General features: G+C 39.0%; 1 protein-coding gene across 3 annotated transcripts; it reads right to left on the bottom strand.

Annotated features, from left to right (window-relative positions):
• Positions 1-1,949: 1,949 nt before the first annotated feature.
• Positions 1,950-25,688, bottom strand: palm1b (paralemmin 1b). Of its 3 annotated transcripts, none has more exons than XM_026151995.1 (7): positions 24,917-25,688; positions 13,323-13,381; positions 10,876-10,918; positions 10,114-10,194; positions 6,476-6,591; positions 6,156-6,226; positions 1,950-5,901 (listed from the first exon to the last, which is right to left on the bottom strand). In XM_026151995.1, exons 2-7 carry the CDS (start codon positions 13,367-13,369, stop codon positions 5,522-5,524), a joined length of 738 nt encoding a protein of 245 aa, XP_026007780.1. In that variant the 5' UTR covers positions 13,370-13,381; positions 24,917-25,688; the 3' UTR covers positions 1,950-5,521. The 3 variants fall into 3 exon arrangements, with proteins under 3 accessions (XP_026007780.1, XP_026007781.1, XP_026007779.1); XM_026151994.1 differs by lacking the exon at positions 24,917-25,688 and having other exon boundaries at positions 5,382-5,400; positions 5,493-5,901; XM_026151996.1 differs by lacking the exon at positions 13,323-13,381 and having other exon boundaries at positions 24,917-25,687.

Below are 25,688 nucleotides of genomic sequence, written 5' to 3'. Positions count from 1 at the left end.
CGCGGCAAATTTCCAGTGCATCGTATCAGAGACTCTTTTAGGAGTTAGGAGTTTGTTTTGGCTGCACCCAGATAAAAATACAGCCTAAAAAAGTGTTTTAGTTGTAAAAATCTACTCGTACACATTTTCATCAAAAAGTGTTTAATAGTATACCCTAACAATCATACACACACGGCTGTTAACACACTGTTAACAACTTTATTAGGTTAACACGTGTAAGGTTTATGGTGTCCTAAATTAATCGTACTGTCAATTGCCAATATCATTTTTATGTTTCTGTAATAGTCAGTCCACCAGTATGCAAGCTTTTTCACTGCTAAAATATATTGATATTTTTTTACCAATAATTTTCAAATGTACTGTTCTACAGAAAAGCAGAAAAATAGTAGTAAATATTTCGATTCAGATGCCAAATTACAGTTAATTACTTGCACGCCTAAGAAGAAATAATTGTTTAATTATTAGCATCCATAAAAGAGCAGAGAGGACAGCAGCAAAAGCAAAGAGACTACATTTCTGAGTCAATATTGAGCCCACTTTGAAGGAAAACAGTAACAGTTAAGTATAGATATATTGTCAATATATAATGTGCAAAAGTAAAAGCAAAAAGGTGAAATCTCTCAGCTATATAGGTACTCTAATAAGTACCACACACACACACACACACACACACACACACACACACACACACACACACACACACACACACACACACACACACTAAGTTTAAAGTACCTAATAAGTGTATAAGTAAACAGAATTAGCTCTACTTTATTTAATTCATACAATATAGCAAATTGTCACAGTTGGTGGTGTAGTATGTGCTTTGATTTGTTTCTTGATGGTTTAAAACATTGCTGCTGCATTGAGGTTTGCGTTTTAATTTCACGTTCATCAGTGGGATAAGTAGGGATGGCTTTACAATAAAAAGGGAGCTATGTTGTTTTATTATGTTCGTATACCTTTCCTAATGCGAGGCTCGTAATAGGATAGCTGAAGCATCCATTTACCCAACACAGAAGAAAGGTAATTACTGGTGACTGATAGCATGGCAGCAATTAGATTTTGCTTTGTCTTTAGTGTTGATTTGCAAGATGTATTTGCTCCATACTTCAATAGATAATTGCGTTAGAACTCTCTTTTACCATTTGATTTTATTTTCCATGACTTGCTATATCCTTCTGGTTCATTCAGGGACATTTTTTTTGTTTATGCTTCTGTCAGCAGTATAACCTCAAAACAACACGATAGTAAAATTTGTTTCATCAAAGGGAATACACTTCTAACAACCTCAAGAGCATTTTTAGATTTCAATTTATCTGATATAAACATTGTAATATATGTATGCAGGATAAAGCAGGACAATTATAGTTATGCTGAATAATGCATACTTAACCCTCTACTTATGAATGCCATTAAAATGCATCCAACTCTTCCTAGAGTCCCTAATTAACCCTCTTTCTCTTTCCCTCTCTCCCTCTCTCTCTCTCTCTCTCTCTCACACACACACACACACACACACACACACACACACACACACACACACACACACACACACACACACACACTTAACAGAATTTATTACAACGGTGTAAAATGACGAAATTAAAAGATAGTAGATGTATGCTATGCCCCCTAGTGGCATGTTCTGTGTAGTGCACACTACAAAATTATGACGTCAGAAGACAGAGAAATTAAAATCCCGCATGCTCAGACTACTTCAGCTGTCTAAATCACACCTTTAACTTTATTTCTTCTTGCTTCATATTTTTTTCATTAATGATTGTACAATTTCATCTTCTTGTTTCTTGATTTTTCTACCCACTTAGCCCAATAATAAATAGATGGTTTATCTCCTCAGAAGGGTGTCCTGTACTCATATGTGCCTCCTTCAAATGGCAAAATCACACATTGTTCAGCTTATATTTGGTTACCACATACACACTCAATTTGACCTGCTGTAACAAACAATAGTTTTATTCAAGATTAAACATTTAGACGACCACAGAATAGATGAACAGGCATTGGTTTAACACAAGGTTGATTTTTCTGCTGCTGCCCCGGAGACCCACTATTAAGCAAAGCTTTAGCTCACCAATTTTATGCATTTCTATCTATACAGATGCATACAGACATACACATGTGCATGTATTGTATATACATAGGCTATCAGTTAGTCTTCTGTATAAAGTTTGCATCCCCAGATAATGTTAAACATCGGATCAAGGTTGGTTTTGATTAGAGTTTCTTGCATTTCTGGAATTAAAAAAACCAAAACAAAAAAACAACAAAAAATAAAAACCTTTAAATCTGTCAGTTGAAGTGATGTCATCAACTTTAAAAAAGTTCATAAGACGTGTTACAAAGTTTCTTGGAGACTCTCAGTAGTTTGCATATTATCAATTGTCCTAACCGTGTTCATTTATAGTTATCACTTAAAGAACGAGTGTAGTATTCGATATACTAGTGACACTTCATAGTAGAAGGCAGTGTTTCCAAGTGGGTCATCGTAACCAGGAGCACAGCAAGAAAAACCCTGGTCTGAAAATGGCATCAGACAGACAAGTCCAGTCAAATGAACCTGACAAAGGCACCGACAATACACAGATGTAGTAATCTTTTTTGTTTTTTAAAAATACACACATCAAATACGACATACTGCCTTGCAAAGAGACCATAGAAAAAAAGGATGAGAGGCAATATAAGAAATAAAGTTGTACAATTATTTTTGAACTATACATAGACTATAACTTATCCATGCCTGTTGTCTTCCCTCTGGAATGTAAGAAGGGATCATTTCTCTGATGTTAAAAATAGGCAGGACTTGAGAGAATGCATCTGGCACTGAAGGTTGAAAAAGACTCTTATTCATCAAGCAGGCGACAGTAGAATCCCTTTACCAGCAATTTGAGTAAGACAGATGGGACAGGTTGAACAATAGTTGGTGGATGAAGAGTTTTAGAGAAGATTTTGGATTAGCACCAACTTCAGAGATTTTTTTTTGTTAACTGCGTGTCTCCAAGCATAGAAGGTGTGGCTATGATTTGACAATAACAATGAAACAGTATAGTAAGGAAATAATGGTGATAACATTTAGGTGATTCAGTGACATGGATGACCCTGGGGAAGGAGAAGCATTGGCAGTACAGTTTACTGACCAAGCTCATCCAGAACTGCATATGTCTGCCAAACACATCAGATTTTTTACTTTGAATTGCTATAATGTACATGCATATTTTGTCTACCATTAAATGTGGCTGAGATGCTTTTTTTCAAGAATTTAAACTATCTGTAATAGTGGAAGAAAGCTAAATGCTTGGATACCCGGATAAAGCTGAAGTCTTTATAATGTGTCCAAAGATATAATTAATATTTGCAAAAAATCTACTCAAATGCCCTCATTCTCTTTTCTTCTTCTGTAAATCTACTCAAGCACAATTAGGCCCAGGTGTACAAACAAAGAATCAGGGGTTAAACTGGGAGTATAAGCAGAACAGAAACCACCAGCCAACCAAGACACAGTGAAATGACTGATTCATCAAATTTTATTTGGTACATAAAAACAAAAAGCTTTTTTTTAATAGTGAGCTGAGCAAGCCCTCCTCTTCTCATTATGCTAGGATGAATCCCAGTTTAACCCCTGGATTTACATTCATGTTAATGTGATAGTGTATGCTACAGACCTAACAAGAGACAAGTTGAAACAGTTGCAAGGCTTCATGCAGTGCTACCTCATTAAGACATACATTGATTCTACTGTTGTAAGAAGAAAATTACTTAGGCCTTCCTAAACACTGTGTAATGATCTCATGAATCTAATCATAAAGTGATTTCATCTTACAGGCCTTTTCTAAAAACGTTGAAACACTTCTTCAAAAAGTAAATAAAATACAATGCAATGGAGAGCAAATTATTTGTATCCTTTTATTTGATGTATAATAGATCAATTGACGTAGCTTTGTTAGCAAAATACGGCAAATGTTTTAAATTGAGTGACACGTCTAGATGCACTTTAGCACCGGGACTCATCTCCTTTGTAGTAAGCCCATGTTATTGTTATATGTGCACAATGTGTATTGGCAGTGTTTTGCAGAAATAAACAAGGACTTCCTTAAAAAAGGTCTCGTCTAGATGGGAGCATATGGTACTCCAATATCTGTAGATATCATTCAGCATTAATGGTGCCTTCACAGATTAAACAAGCCATGTGCAAAAAGCACTCCATGTTACCAATTATGGCTTTTAAATTGTGAACAGATTAATACATTCTTTCAACTTTTCCTTGTATTGTTGAACTATTTGACTATGCAGACTTTTACAGAGTGGTGAACCCCTCTGCATCTTCCCATCTTTTACTTCTAAAGGAAATGGGCACTTTTTATACCCACTCATGTACTGTTTAACCGTATATTACAGTCAAATTGAAAATGAGAATACATTTTCAAAAATACAATCATATTTTTTTTAACCTTTTTTATGGTTTATTATTCAGTAACTGTACAGTTTTTATGACTTGCAAATCATTGCATTGGTTTTATTTACATTTTGCACAGCGCTGCAACGTTTTGAGAAACAGAGCTGCATTCAAAAAACACAACAGCCGTGATCTTAATGTACATGTGCCACATACAGTACGAAACTATTGTGATTTGCAACCTAGTTAGTGATCATATTTATCTTTGTCTCCTTGCTGTATTTTTCGACATAACGCATATCTCTAACAATGCCAATTATACTTACTGTTACTGATAGAAAGACTTGCGTGACTAAAGATATGAGCACGTATGAGTCTAAGAAAACACAGACACTTGTATGAGTGTGACACGACTGTGGTAGTGCTTACAAGCTTACATGCAGTTAATGGTTGAAGATGATACAGAGAACCAAAAACAATAAATACATTGTATAAAACATAATTTCATATCAATATATTAAAATACTATTTAAAATAATATCTTAGACAATATTGCAATATGAAATTGACCGATAAATAGCTGTTAGGCCTAAACAGAGAAATATATATATCTAAGTATCTGTGTCCTTCATAGTTTGCTTTTTTCTTAAATGATTTAAAGTTTCCAGATTTTCCCAACTGAGTAGCAGTACAGTCCAGAGAGCTAATACATTTTCTTTTTTTCCCAACAATAGTAACAATGAACTTACAGTACACAGTCCCATAATAAAGTTATACATACTGAATACAATATAAATGTCAAGACAGAAAAATAGAAAAATATCAATAGAAATCAAAAGTCAAATACATATCAGAGAAAGAATATAGAGTAAAGTGTACTTATGAGTCTTTGTGGTTCTTGTTGTAGCTGGAGCTTGGATTGGCTCTCATTGTTGGTATATTGGCTGTGCAACTTTTTGTTTTTTTTCCCCAGTCCCGATACACACACTTTCACACAAAAACAAAAAGTTACACACATTTGCAAATACAGACACATGCAATGGCACACATGCCTGCAAAGGTGAAAGTGTGTACACACCCACGCGCACATACGCACGCACATACGCCTCACATGACCGTGCAGCATTTGCAGGTCTGTTTCTTCTCCTTTTCCTTCTCGCCCTCCTCCCCACCTTCATTAGGCTTCTCTTTTTCTGCCATGCTTCCGTTAGGTGGAGGCTGCTCTTCTGTGGCTGCGTCTCCGCCCGCTTTCTCCTCCCCATCCTCGATCACAACAAACTCGGCTTTGACATTGCCATCCACCCCGTCCATTCCTAAGGCCGTGCGAGTCTCCTGTTCCTCCTCCACGGTCTTGTAGCCCATGAACACTAGAGTAACTGGGTTGTCTGCACTAGCCTGGTCAGGACTAGGGCCGAGCAGCTTGGCCTCAATCCCTGTCACCTCTCTCTTGGGTGTCTGACCAGAGGTCTGCACTACTCCATTTTCACCTATAGAGAGCACCAAAGCATCGTTGAGAGATTAGGGAAGTGCATGAGAAAAGAGCGTGGTCAGGGTCAGACAGTAGGACAAAGAAAGAAAGGAAATATTGTTTAAATGACCTCCGGCATGGAGAACCGATTTCACAGAGTAAATCAAGAGGTTATTATGAGCACACTTTGTCTTTGTGACACTTGCGCTCAGGCTGCATTGCCATGGTTTCCCATGTGATGATACAATATGTTGCCATGGGCACCAAACTTACCTCCATTTTCTTTGGCCACACCCTTATTGGCTGGCACGCCTGTCTCAAGTTCTTCAATCTCTTGCTCAAGCCTGGCTCGGAAACACACACACACACACACACACACACAAAAAAAAAATCTGTGGATCATTCATGACCACAAATTGTATTATATTTGAGCAAACTCTGAGTGCAAATCAAAACACCATTAAATCACACTGCTACTGCTACTCCTGGTTTTTTAAATATTGTAGCAATTTACCGGTTAATTTCAAAATAAAAGAATAGCAATGGATAAACTGCTTCAAAAATTAAACATATGGTGGATTTAAAATGCTCACCTGAGGATGACTTGTTCCAAAAGTTTGGTCTTCACCTCGTCCTCCTGCAGACGCTTCTGAGTCTCCTCCTCTGCTGGAGCTCCATCTAACAACCAGCGCTCTCTCAGTGCCTTTGACTGCAAGGATAATATAGATGTTGAGAACACAGATAGAGTGTAGGTAATCCAGACCATTTAACTTACGTTCTATAAAATGGATCTAGCAATGGTAAGACAAGGAATATAGTTTTACTGTGTATGTACTTGATGTGTCCATGGGTGTTGATGCATTTGTGTGCATGCTTGCTACATTGAAAGGATCTTATGGAAGATCTTTATGCATACATTATGCACAAGTTGAGTAGTTAAAACGTTAGAAGCACCTCAATTTCTCCACATGCTGCACAGAGTCAGCCTCTCTTTGGACATCGATGTACTTTCTTACACGAGATTAGTGACACCATCTCTGACACTAATGATGAACTCTTTAGTTAATCTAAAGCAACAACATCTTCTTGCCAGGCAGTCTCGTACTTCTCTGCTGACTGCTGAAACTCAGGGATTCTGTCAAACACTTTAACTGCTGCCAAATAGTTTGCCAAGTGGACTAAATGGCACCCGGCCAGTGGATCAGGACTTCTGGTATCAAACTGGGAAATCCAAACATGTATTTAATATCATTATACTAAATTAAAGACAGGAATGAGAGGTCGCTGGGAGATAAAAAAAAAAGGAAGTGGCTCTAATCTTAAACTAGATCAAATATTTCTTAGGGCTTAATTCATTCCAAGTAATATCTTTATGAACAAGCTTAGAAAACTAACAGTGACTACTATTATTCCTTATTATTTTCCAACCAGGCCAGTATTCTTATCTTCAATCCCCATCCATCCTCTGGATGAGTTAATATCAAAGCAAATACTTGGCGTGCTCTGAGGTAAATATAACAGTGTGTCTTACTCGCAGCTGTTGGACCATGCAGCAAAAGACAACCCTGCCTGACCATATGGAAAAGTGTTAGAAAAAAAAGCTCTTGTTTTCACAAGTTAGGCTGAAAATCTGGACATGTGCTTGATGCGAATTCCTCTCCAGTGATGCAACTAGAATTTCTACAAAAAAAACACCCCCCCCCCCCCCCCCCCCCTCCCCCCTGTAGCATATGCCTCTTTGCCCATCCTAAATTTTAGGAACCTAAAAAGGGTTGTAAATGTCAGGGTGTATCTCCCTCAATTTATATCCGTGTTTAAATTTTTTTATCTGCTGTTCTGTTTAAAATCTTACCCTCTCCACTGAGTAATTCAACTTCAGACATCCAGCTGCAGAGCTTTAGAGCACACACTTAACACTGTGTAATTCAACACTCTTCATTCCACAGTCCTGCATGGTCTCTTGGGCACTGAATCTAAACCTGCTTTGCCCTCTTACTACTCTCTGAATCTTGCTTGCTCTCGTGAGCCACACCCTACTACGCCAGTGCCTGACATCACTTTAATGTGCTCACTCTTGCATATGGAAGCACTCACACACACACACACACACACACACACACACACACACACACACACACACACACACACACACACACACACACACCAGTCAATGTGAACAGTTGAAAAGCTAGGAATGCTGAAACAACGTCTCTCCATTGTTCTTTGGAGTAAAAGCTGCTAACGTAGCAGACAAAGGGCGGAACTGGGATACAGACATACGCACACGCAGGCAAGCATCCATCCACACATGGATATGTTATGAACAGCTGGAAAGAGAAGAAGCTTATTTCAAATCACATTGTGCATCTATTCAAAAGTCCGTTTTGTCAAAATAAAGTTTCTCTGGTCCGTGTAGCATAAATGTTTTTCGTCAAACATTTCGTCAAATTTACATTTTTTTCCTTTCATTTCATTTTGAGCTAATGTCTGTGGTATAATAAGAGGATGGCGAAAGTGACTTAGCGGCCCAAAGCTTAAATGTTGTACTTTTAGCCTTTGTCTCTTGTACAGGTTAAGCAAATGTCCTTGGCTAATTGTTTTATTCTGAAAAATCACAACTTGTATACACCATGTTGACATTTACTGACTGCTGACTCCTGTTAGCGTAATCATATCTCACCACATTTTCTGTGTTAACAAGTCTGTGTACATATATGTGTGTGTGTTTAATCATGTACTGGTGTGATTTAATGGTGGGGTACATGCCTAAAAAAATGTACTGCGTAAGCAAAGACGTTCATTAGGATTTCCACATCGGTCTGCCTCTGAGTCAAGAATACTTGCTGTGGTCCACACAAAGAGCCTTCTAACAACCCTGGACAGCATGATTACACTTCCCCTCTGTGTGTGTGTGAGACGAAAGTGGGGTGCGGTGGGTGTAAGAGCTGTTTCCTGTTGGTGGGAGTGGGACAAAAATCTGTTTCCTCTGCTAAAGCCCACTGCATTGTCTGAAGCTTCTGTGTTCCTTTATAAAGCAACCTACACACAACTGGACGCGACATGTACAGATACACACTTACAATGATTTGCCTGGAAAATAGAAAAAGTGGGAGCACACAGGGACAACAGTACAGGTCACTTTTAGAAACACACACACACATACTCGTGTGCACATGGCAAATACACACCTCAACCTTTGCTCTTATCTGTGACCTGCTGAATTGTCGGTGGCTGAAATAGCTTTGATAACGCTGACACATACGCTGACAAAAACCTTGGCTCTGATATAATGAGTGTGTGTCTACATGCATGAGTGTGTGTGTGTATAAACAGCATGTGGAGGAGCTTTTGGTATTATCTGTTATCCATTCTGAACATTCCGTGACAGCAGCAGTTGGGGAGTATCTCACTATGTTGGACAGATATATTTGAAGGGAACTGCTGATTTTAATGTTGTGTGGGTGTCTAACGTTGCTCACACACGTAAGAGCATGAATCCCAGAAACACGCAGAGGGCTGACCGGCAGTGTTTCTGTTAGCTTGTTAGAAGTTCTGTGAAGGGAGAGGCATGTAGGAGTACAGATGACACATACTGTACATTAGTTTTATCAGTGGAGAGCTCGAGTGCATTTCAAACAAAGCCAAACTGGCATGTTCACGAAGGATGAGCAATGTGATGCTGGGGTCAAATATCCCAGTTTATGCACTGCAAGCACTCTTTTGGTAGCAGATGGAGGAATTCACAAGTGTAGATGGGAGGTGATAGTATTAAATAATAACATTTAAACATGTGCAACAAAGATAATTAGTACTATGACTACTGTGACTGCAAAACAAAAAAAATCTATTGCTCAGGTTCAACTAGCTCTCAAGCTTCTCTGTGTACCAACTGAATTTCATTTGCTTACTTCAACAAATGAAATAAGAATACTTGATATACAAATACACATAAAAAAAGGTGGATGGATTTCTTTCCTGGAAGAAATCCAACAAACTCAATATGTGCCTACACAAGGTGGAAAAACAGTTAAACTGGAAACATGTGGCCAGCGGCAAGAGAAGCAGGGGAAACGTGCTGATGAAGTAGTGAGCAGGAGGTAACTGAGAGTGCCCTGTGCATACTATGAGATCAATGTGTTGTGGACACCAATACTTGTGTGTATTCTTGTCAACCACCAAGTATTCTTATGGGATACGTGGAAAATGCGTATGCCTGTGAATGTGTGTGTACCTTGAGATGCTGGAGTTGCCGTCGGTCATCATCCAGCTGTCTCCTCTTGTTTTCAATCTCTGTCTGCTTCTTCCTTTTCTCCTGTTATGATATACATGCATTAAGATTGGTAGGAAATGCACAAATGCATATTACAAAGATTAGAAATAGAAATAATATCATAATTTTAAAGAACAATATGAACTATATATTTATTTATGCAGTACTAGTGTGGCAACCAAGGAATTTTGGTAACTTCAAATAAATAGAGCTGCATATACGGCATCTTTAGTAGTCAACCAATATATTTTTTATATACATACAGCTTGTTGACCATAGGCATAGGAATGTAGTACTGGCATTAAACTGATATTATGTAGTAATATAAATGTGTTTCCCTATATCTGCCACAGGTAAAATAAAAAAGAGATTGCAATATACAAAGTTTAGCTAAACAGACACCTGGATGTTAAAACAGAAAAGGCAACAAGTGACAATAAAACATTTGTGAAGTATAAAAGATGAACAGAGACAGAGGAACAGACAGAAAAGCGCAGTGAGCTGTAGCTACTATATTAGCTTTTGATGTCCTCTAATGGATGAAGGAGATGGGATCTAAAAGGTTGAGTCATTAAGACTGGCAGTCAGACCATGACGGGCAGCAATGATTTGTTGTTTCTTCAGCCATCAGTGTGCATGATGTGCACTCTGTGTGTGTGTCTAAGTGTGCGTATGAAATAGAAAATAGAAAGCAGAATGTGTCTATGTGTGTAGATAACTTACAGCGATGGCCTGGAGTCTCTCCTCATGTGACACCTCAGCCATCCTGATGAAGGACAGACAAGTTAAGGGGCAGCATGAGAGAGAGAGAGAGAGAAGGGAGGAGGGGGAGGGAGTAAGAGTTACGTCTCATAATGACCAGCGACATCAGACATTAGACACAGCGTCAAGCAATATTCTGTGACCCCTAGTTTTTGCTCACCGGTCATTTACCTTCCAGTGATTTCTCAGTGACTGAGGTTAAATATCTTTCTGTTTGGCACTAAATCAGAGTCTCTTTCCAGTCAGGAAAAGTTGGTGCAGGCATGCTAATGTGCAGCGAGGGCTCTGCTGGAGATTCCTGCTTTAATAGGTTCCAGACAAGAGCTTCAGGATGGAGGATGGACAGATGAAAACTTAAAGCCAGAGGAAAAGACTGCACACTGTTGCTTAACGGAGATAGGATAAAGCTATTGCTATGAAAAAGTGATAAATCCTGCACTGAGTTCCACCTTTTTCTGTAGTAAATAGTTGAGATTATCAGATCCAAAAGGCAGCACTTATCGTGACCTCTAGAGCAAATTAAACATAGAGATAAATTCATGATCCCAGACTGGAAAATTTTAATTTATAAAGACTATATAAGACAGAATCGACTGGGTACAAGAATTCAGTACAAGGATTTTAGTATGCAAGCTATAGACACCTTCACTAACAACTGTGAGTGCCATATGGGGGTATTATGACGTTGATACATTCATATACTATATTTAACCCTGACTACTTTCAGCTCTCTAAGGACAACATGTGTTATGTGACAATAATAGCTAATGTCTCCACATATGTTTTATTTTGGTAAGTATTATTGTGCTGAGAGGGAATTATATCTCTTATAACTATGTCTAATGTATTGGGATATAATCTTCCATTTAAAAATTACAACTAGTCCGTTAATTCTTACATTAAATATAACATCTAGGTGAGAAAACTACTGTTTTAATAAATGCGAGATTTGATTTATGCGACTGTAAACGGATGATACAGTTCTGGCAATTTGCTGGTTTTATTTGTTTGTATTCAAGCAAAGTCTCAATCTCCCCAGGAGTGGACGTATACAGAAATTCTGAAGGTAATGTATCTAAAAGCTAATGGCTGGCCAAAACTGGGTCGTACAACAGGACAATGATCGCATGTACACCAGCAAAACTGCAGTGGCCCAGTCCAGACCTCAACCCAACTGAAATGCAGGACTTTAAGAGAGCTGTGCATAAATGAATAAGAGCTTTGAAAAGAAGAATAGACCAAAATGTCTTCACAACAATTCAAAAGACTGATGAAGTCATATACAAGATCTACCTGCTCTAGAGGTGTTTCTACAAGCTCTCAAATCCTGGGATGAACTCAGTTTGTCACAGGACTGCATAGAGTCCTTTGTAAACCTTCATTTGACTCTATAAATGATGGAAAATGAGGACAAACACAATATGTCTCATTTAGGTTTTAGACAAAATGACAGATTAAAATATTTTTGTAAAAATCCACTATTCAGGAAATCAGCAGGCAGGTTAATCAATGTTAAAAAAATATATGATAAGTTGCAGTCCTAATTAAGAATTACATCCATAGGGCAAACTAATGACTTTTTGGTTTTTCATCTCTAATTTAAATTATTACTTTTATGTAAAAACATTTAAAAGGTGACATTTAAAAAGGTGATTCACATAAAACCTTAAGGGGAAGTATGTCTCTTTCGCCACATAAAATTACACCCCTGCACAGATATAATTTGCTATAATAGCAGGAATCTTTAGAAACATTACAGTGATCAAAGTAAGAATTAACGTACTTATTAAATACAGGTTCTGAATGACTTGGTGTCAAATTATCCATTTTCTCTACTCCCAGAGAAGAAATTAACTTCTCTGAATCTGACTAGAGTTTCTGGTTGCTTAAGTGTTTGATGGAGAACAGAAGAATGGTGTGCTCTCTCTAGACCAGAATGAAGCTTTACCACAACATATATGGGCTCATCATCTAATCCAATCTTTTTAAAAACAGCTATAACAAAAACAGCTGTCAACCTAACCTACAGCAAGGCCAGTAACATTTCTAAAATTGTTTGATTGCGTTGTTGTCGATGAGGAACGAGGAACAGCATCCCTGCTCGTAACAGATTGTATCATTTCTCAGCTTAGTACATACAAAGGTTGGATTGTGAGTGGAAAAATGCAGCATATCACCAGTTCACATCCCTCCTATCCCACCCTTTTTTTGCGGCTGCATTTTTATTTCCCACACAAAGGCATGCAGGGTAGCAGCGCTGACCTAAAAAAGATAAAGAAGCATCTTTTTTCATGCTCAGTGTGCAACCATTGACCCTCTAAGACTTAGGCATGCATGAAGGTCAGTCTGTAACATGTCCAATTACTGTCTTTCCTGTGCATTTACACACATATAATCAAACAGCTCACTTCTCTTCCATTCCCTCTTCTGTTTTTCCATCGAGCCACATCACCATCACATGGAGACCCTTGGGGGGGAGAAAGTAAGTACCACAATCATCTGATCACCTCCTGAAGTACACACAAACACAGACATATTGTACCGTCTAGACACATTTTCCCAACTTTTGCCTTTACCCAGTGATCCTGACATGTGGATGTACTGAGTCAAATCAGCTTTTATATGGCTTAATGTGGTAAGATTGCACTCTCAAAAATAAAGCAAATCTTAATTTTGCTTATAATTGTTTGTTTAGAGCAAAATTAAAAAACATATTAATTATGTTTATAGTTTTTGTTTTGGCATTGTTATATAGCGCATTTTTGTCCTAAGCCTTTGTCCCTTCCCATCCCTCAGGTTATAGTCGAAGATGGGCCCTTAGATTAGTGCACATCTGGAAACTCATCTGAATCATTTCATCGGTGGAATTTGACCAGGGAGGAGCAGCTGACCTCTGTCGTTTTTAAAGGACCAAACATCTTAATGTGGAAAAGGTCAAGGAGCAGGTCCCACCCGCAGCTGAACTTGACAGCAATTATACAATGAACACATTACCACTGTTTGATACATTTGTTAAAAATGCAGGATAGAGAGACCATTCACAGCTTCACATTTAGAACACCTGAAATGTGCCAAATCACCAAGAAATTTTTGCAATTTCAACTGCTTTTTAGTCACACAGAAATGTAGTTTTTGTTTTTATTAAGTAATTATGCATAACAGTTTTTGGACATAATCTTACTATGTATGTGTAAGTTACAGACTTTTATTAGCAATGTGCTGATCGACCAGCTAGGGACTGAAATCAGTCAATTTTCAGCATTCTTGGCTCTGATTGGTGACCGGCTGGTCAGCCTAATCTATGTCAGATTATGCAACATGCACACTGTGGTGCAGGCAAATGGTTGCATTCGCATTCTAACAGGTTGTTGGAATGAAAAGTCTTCACTATAAGTTAAGACACAAAGTGTTAGAACAGACCTAATGAGACACGTAATCTTCACCCAGATGAACATGGACAATTTAAAGAAAGTAACAACGCTGCTAAAGCTTCCCAGAGCTCAAAGCCAAAGGATCAGAGCAGTTACAAGGAAAAATTAGAGAGACAAGAAAACAGAAAGGGGCTGACCTTTTATCTGGTGAAATTATAAACATACTGGAAAATTATTTAAGTAAATGACCTTTGTTATGTAAATCTGTTAAACGTTCTTTTGTTTAACAGTTTAACAGTTATTTGCACCTCTTTCCGGTATCGGAGCACTTTATTTTCAGTTACTTCAGTTGTTTCAGTGAGAGGACATCCTGCAACTTACTCAAATTTTGGGGACACTATAAAGTTGAATCTTTTTTTGTTGTTATGAAAATAATATTTAGCACTGAAGATAAGTTTACTTTTGTTTGAATACGCTGTCATTTATAGTTTTTACAAAAAATGTGAAATTAGTAGCTGGAAACTGAAGACTGGAAGTGATACATCTCTTAATTTTTATGCACTTAACTCTTGGAAATTAGCTGGCAGTTAGCATTTCTAAACAGCTAACTGAGCATTAGCATTGCTAATAGACTTCTCTAAGTTCTTCTGTATTTCCCTGTTTCCTTTTTTATTTTTGATGCTCTTCCTTGTAATTGGCTTCGTTGTAATTATCCACTTGTTTACTAATTAGGTTACTATTGAGCGATTAGACCATTTTTTTCACATTGTTTGCCATCCATTCGTCTTGTTGACATTTGATCCATTTCAGTGTTGCACTGTCCAAAACCGAAACTGAAAACAAATTTATCACATGAGCACTACATAAGCGCACCATCTTAATAAGAGAACCATGTGATTTTCTATGGCTGTGATTGCCCGGAGAGCTACAGCTGCTTTAAAACATTTAATTTGCAGTCAGTATATTAAACATCAGCACGTAATATAGTTACATCAGTTTCCATCACGCTGTCCTAGCTGGACACAGTTCAGCTAAAGCACACTGTAAATAAGGTTAGCTTTGCATAGATAAGTGTAATGAATTTTAATTTAAAAGTTGTACAAAGGTTGTATTATGCATTTATCTAAACACAGGATGGCCTCAATTGTGATACAGATATTCTGCCCATGTTTTAGTTACAAAGACAAGAATTATGCGTGGACTTTGCTTCTATCCTGCCAGTATTAATAATAATTCTTTTTGCTCAACTGACTACCAAGTTGTGAATGTGAAAAGGTAAATACAACAATAGTCTAAAATCCAGATTTAGTCAGATGGACATGATATCAGGTGATATGAAAAAGTACTGATAACAATCCAGTCACTGTCAGATGCATCTAAACATCTACATTCAGCAACAGTGAATAATACTTACAATCTTGTGCATGCAAGACTTAACGGCAACAGTCCAAAACCAAATGTAAGCGCTAGTCCTGATTTTATAACCTCTGGAATAATACTGCAATGAAATTTTAAGGACATATTGGAAAACTGTGTCTACCTTGTTGGAACACTGGGGGCCTATGTCCTACAGCCTCTCTCATAAATTATTGACGCACAGGGAGAAAGGAAAGCAGGCAGCCATCTTTGCCACAGTAAAAAGAGTAATTACATTTATGACAGAGAAAGACATCAAGGGAGGGAGACAGTCACTAAGAGACTGGTTTGCCTGACACAGATAAATGCAAGAGATCAAAAACATCACTCAGACAAGACTAAGCGATGGATGGATCGTAACAGGCGGATTTAGAGACAACCAGCAAGCTAAAACCACATTTTTGACAAAATGTAAAGGTAGGTACATATCAGAAGAAGTCTGAGAAACACATTAATGACCAGCCCAATTCCCTATTGAGTGCACCGCTTCTGTAGCATTTCCAGGAACACATTAACTGCCAGTGTACAGCAACAGCATCCTCTCTTCTAATAGCATTGTGCTCATGGTCCTCTGGAACCAGCAGTCACTTTACATACTCTAACTGCACTATAATGCACTAAAAGTAATCAATTTAATGCCCATAAATGTAAATGAATTATAGCCCAGTGGTATATCTTTGTTGGGGGTGTTATATTGGCATAAAGTCTTACTAGGATAAAAAAAAAAAACTCCTTTTAAGGTAAAGAAAGTATTTTCATTCCACTTAATTATTAAGATACATAAAATCAACATCAGGTTCTTCTAATTTAAAAAAAACATTTCATCTCTTCCTGATCAAACTAATTCTACCTTCTGTAACAAAAACAACACTTTTTAAATCATTACATGTTGCCTTTGTAGAAGGTTTGCTGTAGATAATTTCCAATATGTGATGACAGAGAATAGCTACTCTTTGACTCCAGACAGCAATAGGTCTGCTCTCTGTCCGCAGCGGTGGCAGATTGTGTCAGTCCAAATTACCTCAAATTATCTTAAACAAACACCTGTTGGGCAATCCAACATGCTGATTCTGAACATGCCTCCTACGCTCACACATACTCAGATGCACAAATTTATTTAAAGCTTGTTTGTGCGGCATCTGCTCTTCATTAGGTAGTAAGCACTTTAATGCACCTATACTGAACTGAACACCTACTGCACCATTAGGACCAGGCAGAATCAGGTCCCTTGACAAAGAGAGAAAGACGGATAAGAGCACTTTCAAATGATAGTTAATAAGTGGAGTTAATTAAAGTTAAATCTGGTGATATTTCTATATCACCTTACTATAAGCTTAGTCATAAAGGGAGGTTTTAAGCCTGATCTTAAGAAGTAGATAGTGCCTGTCTCCTGGATCTAGAATTAAAGCTTTTTGCATAGGAAGGTGGCCTGATAATTCAATGCTCTGCCTCCCAGTTTGGAAACTCTAGGAACCACAAGTAATCCTGCAGTCTGAGAGCAAAGCGCTTAACAAACTGTCTGAAACACTCAAAGCCAGCAATTAATTGAGCCAAAAAGTATCATTTATATAGTTAAATCCTGTCAGCGCTTATTCCTGTGGTCCACAGAGACCCGCTGCTGTTCAAAAATTGCTCCCCAAACATCAGTGAGCCAGCCGCACACACTGGGTGACATGTTCCACACTGAAATATTTACATATATGACCATGAACATGGGCATTTAACTCTATACTCCATCCTCCTACTTTACTATGCCATGTGTGCAATCGGATTGTTGTTGTTGTTTTAAATATGAAATATAAAAACCTCCTAAAGTGAGATGTTGATAATCACACCAATCATCTGGTGCCGAAAGTGACCAAGTTACAACAAATAAACAAGACATTTGTTAACTTAGGCTGTGATTCACAACAGCGAGAACCTTTAAACTAATATTTTGCAGCTATAATGAAACTCCTGGGTACACACACACACAAACACAATCACAAAAAGAAACCCAGAAAAAAAAGAAAAGGTGACTGAAACGGCTGCAAGCCAAAAAAATAAGAAAACAGAATATTATTTATTCTGCAAATCTGGAGAAATCCCAGATGTGACTGAGACTGTCATTTCTGGCTGCTTCCGAAAGAACAAGCATGCCAGACACAGACAAAATAACAGAAAATGTTTCCTCTTCAGAAAGAAGGATGATGGTGAAAATGACTCTTGAGTTAATGACACAGACCCTGCATTTAAGAAACGCTAAAACACTCTGGAAAAGGAAACTGATCTCGAATCCAATCACCCTGACTGTGTCAGAGTGGCCCTTCTTTCTCCTTCTCTCTACTCCCCACTTCCACGGCTTCCTTCCTTCAGGCCAAAAGAGCACAAGGACAACAATACTCCTCCCAGCCTCTCTGCCCCAGCCACACACTTGTCCCAGGCCATTACACACATATACACACCAAGACTTCTCAACCACCACCAACACACACGCAGCTCTGCATCCTTCTATCTCAGGCAGAATACAAATTGTGCCAAATATAAACAGTGCAGTGCCTATAAAAACTAGAGGAAGTCCACTGAGGTCACACGTTAGTGTTCAGGAGTCAGAGGGCAAAAGTCCTTTCCCTTTGAGGCCAGCCATAAATAACAGCTCTGTTAGCACAAAAGAGAGTGAACTACTGTGTAACATCTATGTCGAGAGGGCAAATGGCAAGTCACACAAAGACTGAGACACATGTGTTGGGACGGGGGAAACTGGGAAAGTTCTGATGTCTTACTTGTTTCAGTGTCAACAGCATGCAAGAATGAATGAATCCTGACTTTACATATGTAGTGGCAGGATTTCTAGCAAAAAATGAGCAACCAATCAAAAGTATTCCTGTGATCTTTATGACTCTTTTGTCTTTTCTTCTGTACATAAATGGTCAAAATGGACTGCTTTTTATGTATCACTTTTCTAGTCTTATTGACCGCTCTAAGCACTTTTACGAGTTGTCTGTTGGCAACATTAGGAAAAAGACAAATTTCATTAAACTTGGCAGAGAAGTGAAGCATGAGCAAACAAAAATTCAGCTAAATTTCACTTGCTTAAAATGGTGCATTAGTGAATTAGCCTTGGCAGACCATGTGCTCTTCATGCAGTCTTCTAGTTAGAAAAAAATAATGAATTCAATTACATTTGTATTAAATCCTTCACCAGTTTGGAAAGTGTTATTTTTTGTATTGTCTAGCAGCAATATTAATGAAGCTTATTTATTGGGGCCATTCATGCCACTCAAAGTCAACAACCATAATGGAAAATTGTTAAGGAAACATAAAATAAGCAACACAACACTAAACATGAATGAGTTACAATGGGTATTATGGCATTACAAAGAGATTAAGCTAGTTAAGAAAGATTACCTTAATTTAGGTCACAAAAATAGAAGTTTTAAGAGTAGGTTGAGGATATGACAGGAAGCTGAAGATGGCAAGTTTTTTTCAGTGGGAGTGGCCAGAATGGTTCGAAATGAGTATTTGAGAGGGACAGATTGAGGCAAGGCTGAGATAGTTTAGACACACACAGAGAAAGACAGTGAATACACTGGAAATAAGATGCTGAATATGGAGCTAAAGAGGAGGAAAAGAGGAAGATCGTGCAGAAGATTCATAGTGAAGGAGACAGAGTTTGTGTGACAGTATGCTGTGGTTGGGGTGAAATGGAGGCAGATGATCCCCTGTGTTGTTCCCTAAAGCGAGAAGCCAAAAGAAGGGGGGGGGAAAGAGATGCTTTGAGCAAGAAAGTTCCATCAGTAGCCAAAAATTTGTTGTCACAGACTGACGTCAGTCCACAGCAATCATAATGGCACAAAAATGGGAACAATCTTTTTTTGTATGCAATTATTCTCAAATTTGTGACATAAGGCAGTAGAGAAGGTGTTGCGTAACCCTGCCTTATTTTCTCAACCTTCACACTGCTGGTCAATAAGTCAATATGAAGTCTTCAATTTGGAAAATTACAGAAATACTCGGATGCAGCCAACTCTAATGTGTAAAAAATTTAGGTTTGCAGGCACTTTTCAACAATGGCCACATTTTTTAGGCATTCAGACAGGCCAGTATTTCTTCTACTCAGTTCCTAATGTGCAACAAATCTCCACTCTCACATTCTTTCCACCAATTCCTTCCTCGTTCTGCCTTCTACAAATACCTAATGAAAAACCTTTAACAGAGGCAGTGTCCCTACCCTGTGCTGCTTCTCCCTGGAATCTTCATCAACTAGTCTCATCTGACCGATCTTGACCTTCATTATGCTACGCTGCAAAACTGATGAGTTTTGATCTTTGCTTGTTAATGTTTAGATATCCACAGAGTGCATGCTGAGTCCACAACTCCTGTGACACTTTATGATTGATCTGGGTGTTTTGATTATAGCTGTAGAGGTCAGAATGCAGGTTTAGCTTGTCAAAGGTAGAAATATAGTACATACACAGTTAGGGCTGTTCGATATAACGATATATATCGGATGACGATATAAAAACGTCTATCGTTTCATTTTATGCTATCGTTTGTTTCGTGGTGTCTCAAAATAAACTGTTTATGGCAATACTTTTTCATTATTTTGATAGTCACTCTAGTGGCTACATTACTTTCTTAAAATTCTCTCTTTCTCTTACATTTAATATAACCACACTACAGACAGACAAGCGTTTGTTCATAAACCTTTCACAATAAACCTTTCACAATAAAGCTCAAGATCCTGTTGAGACTTTTCAAAATAAACTGAATCACGTGAACGATGCAGAGTGTTTACGGATGAGAAGCAAAAAAGAGCCGTCAGGTGCTAAAAAATAAACCTTAGACTCAAACGTTAGAACAGGCTTTTCCCCGCAGCACGCCGTGTAATAAATACTCACAAAGAAACGAAACAAACGATAGCATAAAATGAAATGATAGACGTTTTTATATCGTCATCCGATATATATCGTTATATGAACAGCCCTAGTTCCTAGGATGAATAATCTTAGAGTTCTGGACAAAAGCTCAACCTTTTTGGACAGAAGATTAAAAACCTGAATGAGTAAAGAACAGGATAGTGATCCCAATTATTGACTTGTTCTTCAGCCTTTTTGCAAAAACAGTGTAACATGACCTGCTGACAACACTGTCTTATGCTTACAGAAAACCCATTTCAGTAGTGGCCTGTCTCCTGCATCCTGGTGTGTTCTTGTTGGTCAATAAGCAAATTCTATATGTCCGGAAACCTATGGACTTGCATTACGGGAGCAGCCTTTCTATGTTAATGCAGGAACCATTAGGCCTAATAGGTGTCTTCCCTTATGGCATGGTCCCAATATCTACTCAAGGCTCTCAAGGACTTGTTTATACTAAATATGTTTGTCCAAGATCAGCCTGTCCAATCTCTTCTCACAAAATAAAGTTTGATTTACAAAGGGGACAAGGACTAATATTCATCCTACTTCCTCCCCTTAAACCATATTGCCATGTGTGCACCCTGTAGATGAGGTTATCAACAGAGCAAAACGAAGGGTGATCTACTGCTTATCAATAGGGCTTTTGATATTATCTCTGCAACAACACTGATGACAGTCATATGAGCATGTGGGAGTGCACATGTTTTGGGCAGTAGGCACACACACACACAGGCACACACATACAAATGTACAAACACATACTGCTGAGCACACTTCCCTCTGAGATTAAAACGACTTAGTGGCTAAAAATGACAGTTTATCAGAAGACACACTATCCGCTGGGAAGAAAAAAACAAATCCTCTTTTGCCTTATCTGTCATGACAAAGCAGCAAGGAGGGGGATTTGTAATAAGAGATAGTCATAAAAAAGAAAAAGTGACTATCCAGGAGGAAAAGAGAAGGCAGAGATTAAGAAAAAGAGAAAAAAAAAACAGAGACAGAAAGGGCGAGGTGGATTGCAAAGCATTATCTAAGAATATCTCACATCATCATCATCGGCCCAGATGTTACTCCGTATTACTTTGCATGCTTGCTGAGCAAGCTTTCACTTCCACTTCCTCTTTTGCCCTACAATACCATCTTTCAGAATGGGACAGTAAGTTTAAAGACATTTGGAATGTATGACATTCATTTTCCACGACTAGCTTACAGATCTGATTTTGTAACCACTGCATAAATGGTTTCTTAATGACAGCAAGGTCAGAGAGGGTAATTGGCAATATCCATCACTCTGGGGCTATTTGCTCAGGGCAGGATGTGAACCCATGAGAGGCCTCCTGTCCACTTGTAATAATGCTGTACCACCGGATTCTGGCAAAACTTCTAGGAAATTGCAACCCAACAGTTGTCGAGGGTTCTACGTTAAATTAGATCTATTTACTCATATACTCCGCTCTAAAACAAAAGATTTTCATGAAACCTGCATTAACTGATATTTATACAAACAGTTAGTGTGGATCCTGATAAGATTTTAATTATACTAATGCCAGTGTTGACTCTGCTTATAGGTCTGAGTCTTTATGTTATTGATTTGTTATTGGTTTTCTGTGCAGGTCTAGACAGGTTTTTTTTATTTTATTTTGTTTTATTTTTTGCATCAAAACAGCTGTTTTATTATCTGAGAATTATCTGAGAGTCTGACAACAGTATAAGAGCTGCATATGAGTCGAGAACCAAGAGTGTGACGCCACTTTATTGCAATGTTTAAGTGCCAGAAAATAATAAAAGGAATTGATAAGCTTGGAGTCATTTGATTCACATCGGTATTCCTAAGGGAAGACTTATAGCTACTAAATGTTCATCAACTGCTCACTGAGTTCTGTCTGTTTGGGTTGGCACTGGGCAGGTAGTGTACAATTGTTCATCATAGTTGCTTTGTTTGAAAACCTGCATTTTGCCACTGGCTATACATGGTGACAATGAAGCAAAACATAAAATCTGGGAGGGGGGAAAGCAAAACAATCCGATGAATAACACTAAAATGGTCATGTGTCCCAATGTTAATCTGAAAATGCTGATTATAACTTCTTTAATTTGTACAGGTTATGTCATTGTGACTTTATAACTGTAAGTGTATTTTGGATGCTGCTTACTATGAGTTGCCTCAATGAGAATTTCTATTATTAGCCTCTTGGCTTCCCGAAAGGCACTTTGATTGCAGTTAGTTGAGAGTAAAGACTGTTACTCATTCACATTTCACCTTCACCTTTTTACTGACTGGCCATGAATAGGAATGAATGACCTTCCGGTTACCAGGCTCATTTCCCCTAACTAAATTGGTGAACGCAGACCCATCCCAGTACCAAGCCTGCCAGTGCAAGGCACAGTCATCAACACACGCATAAACAATCCATCTGTTTGTTCCATTCATACATGCAAAATGACTGGCAGAAATGCACAAACAAAGCTGCACGTATGCAGGAATTCAAAAAGACAAAGACAGAAATGTGACTGTCCAAAGTCATAATGTCAGATAATGTTTGGGCGGGCAAGACAAGTGCTGTCGCCTCCACTGTGAGTTGCTGACACGACACAGAGCAGCCAACTGGATATAGACCCTCCACTCACATGTAGCCTGGCTGGGGCCTTAGGACTTAACTGCTTATAAAATGAAATGAAACAACAGAAGGCAGGAAGTGCTGCTAATAAACCAAATATCCAACCTCTTTTTAAATGTTTGACCAGATAATTAATTGTCTTAAATCTTACCAATAAAATCTTAGAATATTAAATGGTATAATGCATAATTGATATCTATATTTTTACACATTTATCAGTGGTGAGAATTACATTTTGTGTTATTTTCTATTTACTAGTCAATTACACTATTAGACAATAAAGACTGATGTTCATTGTGAAGCAAACAGGCTCTCGGGACTTGAAATCAATTAATTTTGTCTCCTTTTCAACATCTCTCTGATGGCGATGGCTGACCTAGCAAGAGGATAAAATGTCTGGCTGGAAGTAACCTCAGAAATCAATCCCCCTGATGCACTTTCCCCAGCATTTATAAGAATCAAACAGGTGTCTCTTAAGCTTTTTTATTGACGAACATACCTAAGAGTGTGCTGTGCTACTTCAGGGAAATAATGATCCGTTATGTTTATGAACTCTCAGCTATCTTGCAAGGGCTGGTCTTGTCAACAAAGGTGTTTTCTACAACAGTCAACAAGCCCCGCAGAGCAACAATGAGCACAAGACCAAACAAAAACACACACTTTGTCCGTTTGTGCCTATGCATGCTGTGATCAAACGTAATTACAAAAAAGAAGAAAAAAAATCAGGGCAAAAATTAAGGAGCTGGTCCAGCTGACATTGTTCTATTCACAGACAGGAATAGAAGCAGAAGAACACACACAAGCCCGGGCTACGTGATATTCTGGGAGGATGGAGAAGCCAGGTTGTGCCACTGCTGGCAGCCTGCGCCTGGATTCATTTGAGCTAACGTCGTCTATTTAAGAGTTTCATTCGCCGCTACAAAGCCAAGCGCCTCATCCACTGCACGGTGTAAATTCCAGACACGAGTATGTAATGGCCAAGGTTTATCAGCTCATGCGCGCCATGTTGGAGGGGACTGCTCACATCACAACACACACAGAATACCCTGTTACTGTCCTCTCCTCCAGTCTGTAACCAGTCAGCATCTCTCCACCCGTGCAATGAGGGCCATGCGCGGCTGGCTGGCTCCACTGGAAATTCACCATCGAAGCAACAACAACAACAACAAATGAAGAGACACTTGCTTCGCACATCAGATCGATATTACATGACGGATCATGAAAGGCATCCGCGTAAACACGTCTTCCCATTACACCTGTCGCCCCCATTGGAAGTACAGTAGTGTAAGGCGGCCCTCTAGGCATGCAATAGAGGATGATATGACATAATAATGCAGATGTTCAGTAACTCTCAGCCGCTGACTTAAGCCAAAGCAATGCTATTTTCAATTTGCTCTCATCTGTCTTGAAGGATGCTGCGCCTCCTGTGATTACGAGTTGTAACCTCCTAGCATATTAATGCAGCTGCACAGTGCTTACACAGTGAGGAATTTCACTATTACAAAACAGCCAGTATATTGTTCGATATGCATATTTCATCCACCCTCTGTCCCGCTATGTCAGCCCTCGTGTCCGAGGCACAGGATTGATGCTTAAATGTTCCGCCGCTGCACAACCAGCCGCTGAACAAATCACCAAAAGCAGGTCAGCTACAGGAAAACACATCACCAACCGCAGCACACTGAAAATCACGACTTACTCAGTTTACAGATCCCTTTTTGCTTCCCGCCGCAGACGTCTTCCAAACGAGGTGTCCTGTTGTTTATTTTTCGGAGCACTCTCACACCCCTTCCTTTCCTCCCCCCTTCTCTTCTTCTTTTGGATGGCACCCCTTGTGCTATAGCTGAGGTGATGCCGAGGGCAGCTTGCGCGCACGGCCCGGCAATTATAAGACACCGATGGCTTCCTCTCGGGCGAAAAGGACGCACGGCGGACTTGGTTCCGCGCTGGGTGGGAATCTCATGGGTTGTGGGGCGTCGTCTGAAGCAGGTTGTAGACTAGTCAGGGTACGTGTGTGTGTGTGTTAGAGAGAGAGTCAGAGTGGTATGTGAAGGGGAGTGCAGAGGGGGAAAGGATACGCCTCCCAGCCCCGCGAAGATAAAGGGGCCCTGGCTGCGCACGCTGACTAAGATAAGGGTCCTTCTCTCCAAAAACGAGGCCCTGCTGGCTCTGCTCCAGCCTCACCATATGACGTGCAAGGAACCGGGCTGTCTGCTTCAGCGGTGCTTCAAAAGTACGTGCAGCCTGAGGCTGGGACCACATCCAGGATTTCTACTAGAGGAGAACGCGCCATTCTTTCCAGTTTTACTGTTTCTCCGTCCACTCCATCTAGTGGTGAAAAGGCTCAGTGTCAAGACTCCTTGAATTTTTTTTGCACGAGGAATCGCAGGCTGAAGGGTGAATGCTTTCACTGCCTCAAGGAGCGGGTTTGAAATAGGATTTCGTCGCCATCTATCTGCTGTTTCTTTATC

This window comes from Astatotilapia calliptera, chromosome 19, assembly GCF_900246225.1.
Source record: "Astatotilapia calliptera chromosome 19, fAstCal1.2, whole genome shotgun sequence".
In the NCBI taxonomy this organism is placed as follows: Eukaryota; Metazoa; Chordata; class Actinopteri; order Cichliformes; family Cichlidae; genus Astatotilapia; species Astatotilapia calliptera.
This window is presented reverse-complemented; position numbering and strand designations above follow the sequence as displayed.